The sequence below is a fragment of the Notolepis coatsorum genome (assembly GCF_963971535.1).
Source record: "Notolepis coatsorum genome assembly, chromosome: 2".
NCBI lineage: Eukaryota > Metazoa > Chordata > Actinopteri > Aulopiformes > Paralepididae > Notolepis > Notolepis coatsorum.
This window is the reverse complement of record NC_140166.1, coordinates 218115753-218131219: the sequence shown is the minus strand read 5'-3', so window position 1 is coordinate 218131219 and position 15467 is coordinate 218115753. Positions and strand designations below refer to the sequence as shown.

General features: G+C 43.3%; 1 protein-coding gene across 1 annotated transcript in view; it reads left to right on the top strand.

The window, feature by feature from the left end:
• arid4a (AT-rich interactive domain 4A) overlaps positions 1-15467 on the top strand; it is a 96025-nt gene that overhangs the window by 12419 nt on the left and 68139 nt on the right. The window contains exons 5-7 of the mRNA XM_084308529.1: positions 378-468; positions 7273-7352; positions 11071-11168. Of these exons, the coding sequence (XP_084164655.1) occupies positions 378-468; positions 7273-7352; positions 11071-11168 (269 nt within the window). The remainder of the gene's footprint in view (positions 1-377; positions 469-7272; positions 7353-11070; positions 11169-15467) is intronic.

The following is a 15467-nucleotide window of genomic DNA, read 5'->3' as shown; positions in this document are numbered from 1 at the left end:
ATGTGGACTAAGCCTTGCATCACGTGTCCCCTCCGGTACTCGAGGAAGCAGCAGTCGCATCTTTTCACCTGCACAGCGCAATCTCTCAGCGTCGGGGGGGGGGGAAAAGATTATCATAACGTGTTTTCTATACAGAGATATCGACATCGGTAAATGTCGGTAACGGCCAGAACGGCAATATTAATATCGGTTATCGGTATCGGCCACAATTTTCACATCGGTTCATCACTAGTATCCATCTTCTCGTCTGACTCTGGAGAAGACGGTGAGCACAATTCCCATAATGCAGCATGTCCCTTTAAGTCCGTCTGTCCTCCTCCCGTGTGGCTTCGTGGCTGTGTGTGTGAGCCTCCCTGTGCCTCCTCTGTCCCCTGCAGGTGGGCTCCACGGTTGAGGTGAAGACCAACGAAGGCCTGTCCAGCGAGGCGGTGATCGGCAAGCTCACAGACGCCAGCTGGTACACCGTGGGTAAGTCTCCTGCCTTTTAAAGCGGAAATGTGTAATTTTCTTCTCTTCCTGTTATTTTTTTTTAATGAATTAAGTCGCAGAGAGTGTAGAGAGACGACCGACGGTTCGACACGCCGCTCACTTTTCCGCTGCTCTGTTTTCAAAACTGTGATGGGACGTGATGGTTTCTTTGTGCGCCGGAACGCTGGGTGTTTTTTAAGTGTTTTATTATTTGCAACAATGGGAAACAAATATACGCAGCCACCCAAGAAACCCAAGAATTCGCTCTGTAGAAAGCACACGGATAAGACGAGGGCAAAGAGGCTCATGGGAAATGCATTAAACACGGAGACGGTACTGCCAGCAGGGAACACACAATGGACCTGTCTCAAACCCTGCCCTCTTTTCTTGATCCTCCAATCACAACTGTCGCTTACCTCGGACAAACTTGGTTTGTCCGAGGTAAGCGACAGTTGTGATTGGAGGATCAAGAAAAGAGGGCAGGGTTTGAGACGGGTCTATTGGGAGGCACAGAGTGAACCTGACGACGGATGTATGCCAAACGCTAATTTGATGATGATCTATTTATGCACTTTTGAAAGGATTGTTCATTAGAAGTCTCAGACCTGTTGAGTGAGGTTGTGACTGGACACTTCTGCATGAAAGGCATACAATACATGCATCTTGTTCTTTTATCACAGAGCTTGATGAATTCAGCTAATAAATGTAGTCTTACTGAGTCCCTCCCTTTTTTATCGCTGCGATACCTTGATGCCTTTATTTATTTCCATATCGTCCACTCGCGCATACTTCTAATTTCTCATTAATGTTCTCTCTCTCCCAGTAGCTGGTTCTCAGTAAAATACCCTCACGTTCTGTCTCCCAGTAGCTGGTTCTCAGTAAAATACCCTCACGTTCTCTCTCCCAGTAGCTGGTTCTCAGTAAAATACCCTCACGTTCTGTCTCCCAGTAGCTGGTTCTCAGTAAAATACCCTCACGTTCTGTCTCCCAGTAGCTGGTTCTCAGTAAAATACCCTCACGTTCTCTCTCCCAGTAGCTGGTTCTCAGTAAAATACCCTCACGTTCTCTCTCCCAGTAGCTGGTTCTCAGTAAAATACCCTCACGTTCTGTCTCCCAGTAGCTGGTTCTCAGTAAAATACCCTCACGTTCTCTCTCCCAGTAGCTGGTTCTCAGTAAAATACCCTCACGTTCTGTCTCCCAGTAGCTGGTTCTCAGTAAAATACCCTCACGTTCTGTCTCCCAGTAGCTGGTTCTCAGTAAAATACCCTCACGTTCTCTCTCCCAGTAGCTGGTTCTCAGTAAAATACCCTCACGTTCTCTCTCCCAGTAGCTGGTTCTCAGTAAAATACCCTCACGTTCTGTCTCCCAGTAGCTGGTTCTCAGTAAAATACCCTCACGTTCTCTCTCCCAGTAGCTGGTTCTCAGTAAAATACCCTCACGTTCTCTCTCCCAGTAGCTGGTTCTCAGTAAAATACCCTCACGTTCTGTCTCCCAGTAGCTGGTTCTCAGTAAAATACCCTCACGTTCTGTCTCCCAGTAGCTGGTTCTCAGTAAAATACCCTCACGTTCTGTCTCCCAGTAGCTGGTTCTCAGTAAAATACCCTCACGTTCTGTCTCCCAGTAGCTGGTTCTCAGTAAAATACCCTCACGTTCTCTCTCCCAGTAGCTGGTTCTCAGTAAAATACCCTCACATTCTGTCTCCCAGTAGCTGGTTCTCAGTAAAATACCCTCACGTTCTGTCTCCCAGTAGCTGGTTCTAAGTTAATTGCAGCTCAATGAAAAGATGTTGATGCTGTAATTAACACAACACAAGGATGTCGAGGTCCCCGCTGACATCACTGGTGGCTACCGGTACATCCAAACTCATTTACTCTCAATAACTGTCAAATGAAATGAATGTGTGCAACAGTTTTATTTGGTCGTGTCTGAGATTATGTACAAAATAAATCTGCATTGTTTTTAGATGTGAAGCACCTCTATGACCGGCTCTATGACTCACTCACTCACTCACTAGTAAGTCACTCGGTTAATGACTACCATTCTGAATCGTGTTTATACTGTAGCTACGTTAGCTGAGTAAGTTAACTTACTAACATTCTGAATCGTGTTTATACTGTAGCTACGTTAGCTGAGTAAGTTAAGTTACTAACATTCTGAACCGTGTTTATACTGTAGCTACGTTAGCTGAGTAAGTTAACTTACTAACATTCTGAGCCGTGTTTATACTGTAGCTACGTTAGCTGAGTAAGTTAACTTACTAACATTCTGAACAGTGTTTATACTGTAGCTACGTTAGCTGAGTAAGTTAAGTTACTAACATTCTGAACCGTGTTTATACTGTAGCTACGTTAGCTGAGTAAGTTAACTTACTAACATTCTGAACCGTGTTTATACTGTAGCTACGTTAGCTGAGTAAGTTAAGTTACTAACATTCTGAACCGTGTTTATACTGTAGCTACGTTAGCTGAGTACGTTAAGTTACTAACATTCTGAACAGTGTTTATACTGTAGCTACGTTAGCTGAGTAAGTTAAGTTACTAACATTCTGAACCGTGTTTATACTGTAGCTACGTTAGCTGAGTAAGTTAACTTACTAACATTCTGAACCGTGTTTATACTGTAGCTACGTTAGCTGAGTAAGTTACGAACATTCCGAACCGTGTTTATACTGTAGCTACGTTAGCTGAGTAAGTTAAGTTACTACCATTCTGAACCGTGTTTATACTGTAGCTACGTTAGCTGAGTAAGTTAAGTTACGAACATTCTGAACCGTGTTTATACTGTAGCTACGTTAGCTGAGTAAGTTAAGTTACTACCATTCTGAACAGTGTTTATACTGTAGCTACGTTAGCTGAGTAAGTTAAGTTACGAACATTCCGAACCGTGTTTATACTGTAGCTACATTAGCTGAGTAAGTTACGAACATTCTGAACCGTGTTTATACTGTAGCTACATTAGCTGAGTAAGTTACTACCATTCTGAACCGTGTTTATACTGTAGCTACGTTAGCTGAGTAAGTTACGAACATTCCGAACCGTGTTTATACTGTAGCTACGTTAGCTGAGTAAGTTACGAACATTCCGAACCGTGTTTATACTGTAGCTACGTTAGCTGAGTAAGTTACGAACATTCCGAACCGTGTTTATACTGTAGCTACGTTAGCTGAGTAAGTTACGAACATTCCGAACCGTGTTTATACTGTAGCTACGTTAGCTGAGTAAGTTACGAACATTCCGAACCGTGTTTATACTGTAGCTACGTTAGCTGAGTAAGTCCATATTTCGCTGTTGGCCATTGGGTGATGTTGAAGGAGAGGGATAAAGGGCTCAGCCTCTCGGCTGCCCAGGGCATGTTGTGTAACTTCAGCCTACGCCACAACACTGTTCCTCTCTGACACTACGTGTCCTAGTTTGGTGAAGTGCCCCTTTTTAAGACAGACTTGGCTTCGGGAAACATCAAAGCCTTTATTATGCGGCGATGCAATAAATTATTTATTTAGTTGTTTTTTTGTCCTCGTTAGATGGAATTCCTGCTTTTTATAGAAACAGTGCTATAATTTATACCGAACACAGCTGGACTTTCTTCTCAATACGGCGCTTCTTCATGTGTTCGTTCAGTTTCTCCAGGTAGTTTTAAAGACGTCTTATGGGGAGAGAGCAGGACTAGTAACATCCTGGTGATGCTGCGTCGCTCAGTAGGTAGAACGTGTCGCTAAAGCTCGAGTCGGGGGTTCGATTCCCACTGTGGCCACCCACACTGAAAGTGTATGCACTCGCGGTCCTCAAACGATGTCTGGTTACCTGCCAGAACGCCTGGAGCATTTGGATCACATCTTAGCAGTGCTTGGCTGCTGGCTGATGCTCAGTAGGTCAGTATCCTCACCTCACTGTTTTAGTCAATACTGCAGTTTTTCACTAATCTTTTTTTCCCTTCAAGATCTCGAGGTGTTTTTTCTCCCGCAAATCTCACTCCCTAATTAAGATTAGTTTTCCTGCCCTGTGTTTTACGCTGCACAGTGTCGTTTAAAGAGGAAGTGTAGGGCATCGAGGCTCGCCAAGCCAAAGCACATATCATAGAATCTAATAAAAGTCCTGGGTACAAATCCGGCCCTTGGCCTTTGTTGCACCCCATCACTCTAGGCTTTATCTAACAAAGCAGGAATTCATGAAAATATACAGTGTTAGTTACAGGGGATTGATTGAGAGGGTCAGGTTAGGCTAAGTATCAAACGTAACATTAATGCAGCGTGTAGAGTAACCAGTAGGAATTAAGCAGAGAAGCATTTGCCCACTCCCATATCGGTCATTAAAAGGTCAGTAATTAGGGTTTTAAAAGCTTAGAGTTTAAGAGATTTCTTTTTTTTGTCTACTTTTTCTCCCCCTTTTTCTGTATTTTTCTCCCATCCCAATTTTAGTCGTTATGCCAATTCCCTTCCCTCCCTTCCTGGTCGTTGCGTGCATTTGCCCCCCACTTGCCGGTCTAGGGAGGGTTGAAGACTATCACATGTCTCCTCAGATGCATGCGGAGTCAGCCAGCCGCTTCTTTTCACCTGACAGCGAGGACTCTCATTGGGTGAGTGTAACACGCGGGAGGATCACACTACCTCACCCAGATCCCTTCCTCGCTGAGCAGGCGCCCCGACCGACCTGTAGGAGTCACTGTTTACAACGACCAGGACCCACCCGCTAACGCTGCCAATTGTGTCGGTATGGACGACCGACCAAGCCGGCGGTACCACAGCAGCTGGATTCGAACCCACTGTCTCTGTGGTGGTAGGCAGACGCTTAGTCCGCTGCGCTACCCGGCCACCCCTGAGTTTAAGAGATTTTTGAAGTCCATTCCAGGTAAACGGAGCAGAGTGCACCAAAGCCCTCTTCCCAAACTCGGTGTGAACTTGTGGCACTGAGGTGGATAGAAAGTCCTTAGAATGCAAGCTGTAGGAAGAGTTTGACACAACAGTAAGGTGTGTACAGAGATATAGAGGTAACAGTCCAAGTAATGCTTTAGAGGAAGATGCACCAATGGTGACGCCTACGAGCAGCAGGCGTCTTGTACACAACGCAGAGATGAGTGACAGATCTGCAGCCAGTAATGAATCTTAGCGCACCATGATAAGTGGCATCCAGCATAAGCAACGAGGTAGAACAGGCATTCATTCTCTTGGCTATCTGGCCCACCTCCGAGTTGAAATCGTGACTAAATGTGAATATATGTGTCGCAGCTTGCATCGTTCTCGCGAACCGCTCTTCCAGTCGACTTCACTCTCCACGTTTGGAGCGCGTGGCCGTTTGGCCCTGGAAGTGGTGTTGGCAGCGTTCTGGAGAACGGCTGCTCGCAGTTCTCTCTCTCTCTCTCTCTCTCTCTCTCTCTCTCTCTCTCTCTCTCTCTCTCTCTCTCTCTCCCTCTCTCTCTCTCTCTCGACTTCACGGTCGACACGGCGCTCCCTAGGGCCCTCGGCAAGATGTCTGAAGTCGATCGGATGTACGGTTCTCGATATACAAAGAGTTGGTTATACAGACGCACAGATGGAGATTCCTTCCTTTTTATAGTTGGATAGAAGGCAAATTAATTAGCTGGGCAATATATTTTAGAATGTGTCCGCAGAAATATTCTTTCTCAAATCTCTTGCTGTATGTCTTGGGCTCTTTTTTTTATAGAAGATAAATTGCATTACATTGTTTTCTAAGTTTGAAGCCAAACTGTGTTGCCTGAATGGGGTTCCAAGAAGCTGACTGCCTGGTAGTTACTGAGAGAACCAGAGAACTGAACATGTTCATTACATTACATTATGAGGAGAGTAATTCATTCAACCTTTATTTAAACTCGAGGGACGTTCGGGTGACGTTGAGCATACAATTAAGAGATGGAATAACACAAAGATAAAAACATATACCATCACAACACAATAAACAAACGGATAAGATAAAAAGAAGTAATCACAGCACAATTAAAATAATATAAAAACAAGTAATCGGCATGATAAAAAAACAGATGAAATAAGATAAGCAGACAAAAAACTATTGCAAAATGGTGTACAATGGTTATTAATCAAAGCTTTAAATTGTCCAAAGGTTGTAAGAATATCAAACTTTGAAGGGAGACCATCCCTCATCGATGAGTACGGCTACAAGATGTGCATAAGGACCAATAGTTTAATTTGACCATTTTAAAACAAGACTCATCTGGCAACACTGTAATCCTAATTCTTTTTTAAATTTTGTATCCACTTTTCTCCTTTTTTCGGTGTTTTTCTCCCATCCCAATTTAGTCGTGCCAATTCCCCCCTCCCCTGTCTTGATTGTTGCTCGCATGTGCCCCCCACTGGTCGGTCGTAGGGAGGGTTGAAGAATCTATCGCATGTCCCCTCCGATACATGCGGAGTCAGCCAGCCACATCTTTTCACCTGCCAGCGCGGACTCTCATTGGCGAGATGTAACGTGTGGGAGGCTCACACTACCCTCGCCATCTCCTGTCCTTGCTGTGCAGGCGCCCTGACCGACCTGTAGGAGTCGCTGTTTACAACGACCAGAATACCACCCATCGACTCCCCTCCCGCTGACTCTGACCAATTGAGTCAGTATGACGGCCGGCCAACGCTGATACCGGTGTCTCTCGCGTTGGTGACGAGCGCTTAGACCGCTGCGCCACCCACCCAGCCGCCATTGTAATCCTAATTCTTGAAATGTCTCCCTAGTCTCATGTGTGTGTTCTGTCTCTTTCTCACTCTGTGTTCTGTGTCTTTCTCTGTTCTGTGTCTCACTCTCTGTTCTGTGTCTCACTCTGTCTCTCTGTTCTGTGTTCCAGTGTTTGACGACGGGGACGAGAAAACCCTCCGCAGAACCTCCCTGTGTCTGAAGGGAGAGAGACACTTTGCTGAGAGCGAGGTGAGACATTAACATATATTATATCTACAGAGACACTTTGCTCAGAGCGAGATGAGACATTAACATATTATATCTACAGAGAGACACTTTGCTCAGAGCGAGATGAGACATTACCATATATTATATCTACAGTGAGACACTTTGTTGAGAGTGAGATGAGACATTACCATATATTATATCTACAGAGAGACACTTTGTTGAGAGTGAGATGAGACATTACCATATATATCTACATAGAGACGGCATTAATGACTTTGCAATTTTCATCTGATGCTAAGGGACTGCCTGAAATTAGACTGTTCAGTCGGCTGGGATGAGGTCTGGACTAAAATGGATGTGACGTTAAACTAGATTAAAGGGATAGTTATGATTTTTTTTTTATAATTTCTTACTTAGCGATGATGATGATGTTGATCAATATAATCCTTTCTCAGCGCAATCCATGCTGTTCCTCGTACTAGCTGCTCATACTAGCTCCTCATACTAGCTCCGGCTAGTTGACCACAAACCAATGCAAAGTCAATGGGGTCAAGCTCCTGAAGGTGACTAAAGGCAACTGAAATTTTGCTTGTATCAACTATCCCTTTTAAAGGAACACACCAACATTATGGGAAATATGCTTACGGTCTTCTCCAGAGTCCAACAATAAGATTGAAATCAATTTCCAGTAGAAGACGATCCAGCTGCAAGCTAGCTTAGCACAAGTGAATGGAGGCGGATACGGACCACTAGCCTAGCTTAATACTCCGGGAAAAAGTATTTTTACCCAACAGCTAGGCTAGCGGTCCGTATCCACTTCCATTAATTTGTGCTAAGCTAGGCTAGCTTGCAGCGTGATACTTTCTACTGAACGCAAATTGGTATCTTATCATCTTATCTGACTCTGGAGAAGACTGTCAGCATGTTTCCCATAAGGTTGCTGCGTTTCTTTTTAAGTTGTAGTTTTGACCCGGCCTTTGCTTCACGTTACCAATAGGATGGATTAATTATGACAGAGTTGGGAGACTCTGCTACATTGAGGAGTATCATAAGAATCAAAACACCCACGATGCATGGGAAAGGTATTTAGGTGTACGTAGAAAAAAAAACACTCTGGTGGGCTGTTGAAAGCTGAACTTTACCATGGTGGGAGGAGAAATGACTTTTTTTTTTTAATGCCTATCTTGTGTCATCGTATATAGTCCGGCGGGGTGAACCCGATATAAACCTAGAAGAGACTCCTCTGTGTGGCGACTATATAACGATATAAGCCCTGCACACATGTAAACAACGGAGAAACGTAAATCTCTAGATAGCGTTGCTAGCTTCAAACAAGAGTCCAGGGGATTCAGTCATAAAGATGTATTGTATCTCTTTGTGTTTCTCTGAGTATCAACATTCTCATCCAAAACACTACACAGCGCAGGGAGGGCAAATTATTGTTTATTTTCTGTTACAATCAGTTGGGAGATTTTTGTGAAGATATTGGGGTGGAATGGGGCAGACGGTGTCTGGTAGCAATCATCATTCAGATCTAATCGGACAATGCAACACATCAGCCTTGGTGTGGATGGGCCATTTGTATGACATCATACTTTTTTTAACAACCCCCCCCACCCATTCCCTTGTCTTCCGCTGTGAAGCGAGGGCCAACACTATGCAGTAACAACTGCCGGAGCCCAATGCAACTACCTGCCTTCCAATAGAAACAACGGCCCCCATTCAATAGAAACAACTACCTGCCTTCCAGGCTTCCAATAGAAACAACTACCTGCCTTCCAATAGAAACAACTACATGCCTTCCAATAGAAACAACTACCTGCCTTCCAATAGAAACAACTGCCTGCCTTCCAATAGAAACAACTGCATGCCTTCCAATAGAAACTGCCTGCCTTCCAATAGAAACAACGGCCCCCATTAAATAGAAACAACTACCTCCATTAAATAGAAACAACTACCTCCATTAAATAGAAACAACTACCTCCATTCAATAGAAACGATTACCCCCATTCAATAGAAACAACTACCCCCATTAAATAGAAACAACTACCCCATTCAATAGAAACAACTACCTCCATTAAGGGGAGACACTGCAGGTGAATAGGGTAAAAAAATTAACTAATAGACATCACAATGAAACTTCCCCAGTTGATTACTTATATTAAGACGAGACTTTTTTGTATTACAAGTTTTCTGAAATTGTATGTTTAAATATGCAAATGAGGCATGATCTACTTAAATATGCACTAATTTGCATATAATTCCAGGACAGAAATCTGAACATTGGATAAAGCCATTTTCAAAATTATAGTTTCATTTTGTTGACATATTAGAGCCAAAGGTTATTACAGAGGGGATTTTGGATATCTTTTTATCACTCCATAAATCAGAAAATACTCTTCAGTCCATTTTTATGGTAAAATTCCATATTTCGCCATGTTTTTAGGAATAAAATGTGATATAAATCAGGGTATGAATGCGATATCAACAAACCCTTCTGTAAATACCTTCAGAACATAGATATGAATAGAACTGGAAGGTTTGGTGTATGTGTGTGCTACTGAAGTGGAGATTTCTGGCTCAGAGTATGAGGAAAAACTCTTAAAACTCATTTTTGGGAAAACGCCTTCAAAGTTCTGTATTGTAAAATGCCATACTTTTTTTTTTAAACAGATATTTACAAACACAATACCTAATCAAACCATTAGTAATAGACAACCTAAACACATGCCTGATAACTGAATAATAATAATAATAATGATGTTATTGAACTGAACAGAACTACACACAGGCTACAAACAGTGTAGTACAGTGTAGTACCCCCTAATAGGCAAAAAATATTTGAATAGATATCACTATGAAACTTTCGCAATTTGTTATGTACATATAAACTAAGAAAAAATATATTGCAAGTTTTCTGAAATGTATGTTTATATATGCAAATGAGGCACTTCCCCATTAAATATGTGCACATTTATGGATGCAATAAGGCAAAATGATGTAAAATAAACAACTAAATGTGTGTTATTGACGTTTTATTGTCACTAGTTTCATAGGAGACATGTTTAGGAAGCAAAATATAACAAAATCTCAAAATCAACAAAAAAAGTATATTTGACTATTCACCTGCAGTGTCTCGCCTTAAATAGAAACAACTACCTCCATTAAATAGAAACAACTACCTCCATTCAATAGAAACAACTACCTCCATTCAATAGAAACAACTACCCCCATTCAATAGAAACAACTACCTCCATTAAATAGAAACAACTACCCCATTCAATAGAAACAACTACCTCCATTAAATAGAAACAACTACCCCCATTCAATAGAAACAACTACCCCCATTCAATAGAAACAACTACCTCCATTAAATAGAAACAACTACCCCCATTCAATAGAAACAACTACCTCCATTAAATAGAAACAACTACCCCATTCAATAGAAACAACTACCCCCATTCAATAGAAACAACTACCCCCATTCAATAGAAACAACTACCCCCATTCAATAGAAACAACTACCCCCATTAAATAGAAACAACTACCTCCATTAAATAGAAACAACTACCCCATTCAATAGAAACAACTACCTCCATTCAATAGAAACAACTACCCCATTCAATATGCTCCGCCCCCTTCACTGTCTGATGAGATGTGAACGAGCCTGTAGACTCGTGGCCTTGGCTGCAGCAGTATTGCAGCATCACCTTGACGTCTTCCTGTCCCTGTTTGCCAGACGCTGGACCAGCTCCCGCTCACCAACCCGGAGCACTTCGGCACCCCGGTCATCAAGAAGAACAACCGCGGTGGCCGGCGCTCCTCCTCCCATGCTGTGTGAGTTATCTATCTTCATGCTCCTTGTTGTTGCTCCTCCCATGCTGTGTGAGTTATCTATCTTCATACTCCTTGTTGTTGCTCCTCCCATGCTGTGTGAGTTATCTATCTTCATGTTCCTGGTTGTTGTTGCTCCTCCCATGCTGTGTGAGTTATCTATCTTCATGTTCCTTGTTGTTGCTCCTCCCACGCTGTGTGAGTTATCTATCTTCATGTTCCTGGTTGTTGTTGCTCCTCCCATGCTGTGTGAGTTATCTATCTTCATGTTCCTTGTTGTTGCTCCTCCCACGCTGTGTGAGTTATCTATCTTCATGTTCCTTGTTGTTGCTCCTCCCATGCTGTGTGAGTTATCTATCTTCATGTTCCTGGTTGTTGTTGCTCCTCCCACGCTGTGTGAGTTATCTATCTTCATGTTCCTGGTTGTTGCTCCTCCCATGCTGTGTGAGTTATCTATCTTCATGTTCCTGGTTGTTGCTCCTCCCATGCTGTGTGAGTTACCATAATTCCTCTAATAGTAGCCGGGTCTCAAATACAAGCCGGGTCTCTATTAATGGCCGGGTGCGCTCTTGAGCTAAGCAATTATAAGCCGGCCTCCTAATACAAGCCGGGTTACTAATATACTGAGCTGCATACTGAGCTAGTTACTTGATTTCACTTTGAAAACGTTGAAATGACCAGTGACCACCTGTAATTGCACTGTTTACTATTTCATACAGTACTTGGTTTCAATAAATGAACCCAGTACATTTTACTGGGTTCAAACTGACACAAAATGTTGATTTATTCATTATGATCCGTTTGAAAATTTGAAATATAGGCCTCCCTCTTATACAGGCCTCCTCCTAATACAAGCCTGGTACCCGCTACAGTTGAAACAAATACAAGCCCGGGTTACTATTAGAGGAATTACGGTATTATGTTCCTGGTTGTTGTTGCTCCTCCCATGCTGTGTGAGTTATCTATCTTCATGTTCCTTGTTGTTGCTCCTCCCATGCTGTGTGAGTTATCTATCTTCATGTTCCTTGTTGTTGCTCCTCCCATGCTGTGTGAGTTATCTATCTTCATGTTCCTTGTTGTTGCTCCTCCCATGCTGTGTGAGTTATCTGTCTTCATGTTCCTTGTTGTTGTTGTTTTGTTTTTTTGCTGTTCTAATGAGGGACGTGTGTTTTCCATCATGGTTTCATCACTTTTGTCAACTAGGGTTGCACGATACACCCGCTACTAGGGATAGGTACCTTTCACATTTGAACCGATACCGGTACCGGTACCTGTGAATCGATACCGGTACCCAACGGTACCTTTTTTCGGTACTTTAGTCTCAAGAAATTTAATTTACCTACCTCAGTCATGAAAAAAAAAATCCAAACTTCAAATAACTACAATTTCGACAGTTTTCGGCTTGTCATTGCTTCGACTGCTTTGTTGTTGAATCAAGTCAAATCCTTTGTGCGTGTGAACGTTGACATAAAAAAAAAGTAAAAAAAAAAAAAAATCGGTATCTCACTTGATTCGATACTCGGTAGTACCGACGTGTTTCGGTTCGGTACCTCAAAAGTACCGAATTCGGTACCCATCCATACCCGCTACTAGAAAGGTATTGCAATACCCAGCTGTTAAAATGGTCCAATACTTATTTGATTAGTATCGATACTTTTAGAATAGTAGCTGTATTTTCTATGAGTTGAGTGGATGCGTGACCGGAGCAGGGTGTGTGTGTGTGTGTGAGAGAGAGAGTGCACGCTTTGCGTAGTGGACGTGTCAAGAGTGAAGGCGCTGGTTATTCTATGTTCTGTCATCTAATATTATATTCTATTTGCTGATATTTTTTAGGTTTTTTGCCATGGTATCGTTTTAGAACCGGTATTGTGATACTCTTGGTATTGTGACAACACTATTGTCAATGGCGTTCCCGGTCATTTAAAAACGGGACATTTCTATCTTTCCTCCCCGTTTGGTTTGTCGGTAGAGTCACTGTCTTTCAGTCTCGGGGGGGGGGGGGGGGGGGGGGGAAGAAGAGAGAGAGAGAGAGAGAGAGAGAGAGAGACTACAGTGGGAGGATATTGTATCGTAGTGGTTAGGGATGGGTATCGTTAGGATTTTATCGATACTACTACTCTTATCGATACTGCTTAACGGTTCGGTACTTTATCGATACTCTTATCGGTTCTTTTTGGTTATTTTTTTGCAAGAAAAAAATGACAATTAATTAAGAACAGAATCAACATTGCTTTATTATTTATAAATACAACTTTATAAATAAGTATTATAAATAAATATAATTTCTTCAGCAACAGCAGCAGCAATGTTCTTTTATATAACTTTATAAATAAATATAATAAATTAATATAATTTCTTCAGCAACAGCAGCAACAATGTTTTAAATGTGTCTGACTCTGAATGATAGACTTTTTATAATAAACAACAAATGCAAAAGGCTAACAGAACTGTGACACTCGTTCACCCTATCCTCTGTCATCCTTCCTCTAGCTGCTAGGGAGAAAGGACTTTGGGTGGTGGAGGGAGGTAGAGGGAGGATGTGTGGTGGCCCTGGGCTCACTGGGCTGGAACATAGTGGCTGACGCCTCAGCTTGACGATCTATAAAAAGTTTAGATTGTAGTATTTGTAGCTAAACAATTGTTTTGTTTATTAGCCTATTTGTAATAATTCGTTATTAGCCTAGGCAACTCCGTATCTTGGCTTACGGCTGCAGTGGATGCAGATGGAACACTGCGCGCAAGGCAGTCGAATACGCGCATTTCTGCACACTAATATCATGTTTTGCCAACAGATGTTTTGATAAATTGATTTGCTCGTATTGCCACCCTTACTGGCAAATGTTTTGTTGCACTTGTGGCAACGTGCATTGTCGGCATTGACCCTTGTAAAGTATATCCATACTTTAGAACGCTTCGCTCTATCCGCCATGATCACGACTCAGTGCATGCAGAGCTGCTGTCTGTCTGTGTGCAGCGCGCTATAGCACGGGGCGTCGGGGACAGCGCTTTCATTAAGGAGTACCCGTATGTAGTACCCGTATGTCTATGTGTAGCACTAGCGAGCGACTCGCGAGGAGCGTGTGTGTGTAATAATTGACTTGCTGGCTGCGGCTCGCTTCTCGTGCAGAGACAGAGAGAGGATCGTTCGCAACTTTTAAATAATAATAATAATAATAATAATTTTTCTCTAGAGTATCGATAGCAGTACTGAGGACGTCAGAGCTTATAAATACTCCGGTATTTTCTAATATAGTACCGGTTCCCGTTTAAAACCGGGGTCCGGGGGGCATCCCTAGTAGTGGTATAAATCACAACTTCATGCATTAAAACTGCAGTGGATACTGGATGCTGCAGCTTCTTGATTTAAAGTGGAACTGATGAGGCTTATTGTAGAACAACTCTTCTCTCTCTCTCCTGTCACTCTCTCCTGTGTCTCTCCTGTCTCCTGTGTCTCTCTCTCCTGTCACTCTCCTGTGTCTCTCCTGTCTCCTGTGTGTGTCTCTCCTGTGTCTCTCTCCTGTGTGTCTCTCTCCTGTCACTCTCCTGTCACTCTCCTGTCTCTCCTGTGTGTCTCTCTCCTGTCACTCTCCTGTCACTCTCCTGTCTCTCCTGTGTGTCTCTCTCCTGTGTGTCTCTCTCCTGTCTCTCTCCTGTGTGTCTCTCTCCTGTCTCTCTCCTGTCACTCTCCTGTCACTCTCCTGTCTCTCCTGTGTGTCTCTCTCCTGTCTCTCTCTCCTGTCACTCTCCTGTCTCTCCTGTGTGTCTCTCTCCTGTCTCTCCTGTGTGTCTCCTGTGTGTCTCTCTCCTGTCTCTCTCTCCTGTCTCTCTCCTGTGTGTCTCTCTCCTGTGTCTCTCTCCTGTCTCTCTCCTGTGTGTCTCTCTCCTGTCTCTCTCCTGTGTGTCTCTCTCCTGTGTCTCTCTCCTGTGTGTCTCTCTCCTGTGTCTCTCTTCTGTGTGTCTCTCTCCTGTGTGTCTCTCTCCTGTGTGTCTCTCTCCTGTCTCTCTCCTGTGTGTCTCTCTCCTGTGTCTCTCTCCTGTCTCTCTCCTGTGTGTCTCTCTCCTGTCTCTCTCCTGTGTGTCTCTCTCCTGTCTCTCTCTCCTGTCTCTCTCCTGTCTCTCCTGTGTGTCTCTCTCCTGTCTCTCTCCTGTGTGTCTCTCCTGTCTCTCTCCTGTGTGTCTCTCTCCTGTCTCTCCTGTGTGTCTCTCTCCTGTGTGTCTCTCTCCTGTGTGTCTCTCTCCTGTCTCTCCTGTGTGTCTCTCTCCTGTGTCTCTCTCCTGTCTCTCTCCTGTGTGTCTCTCTCC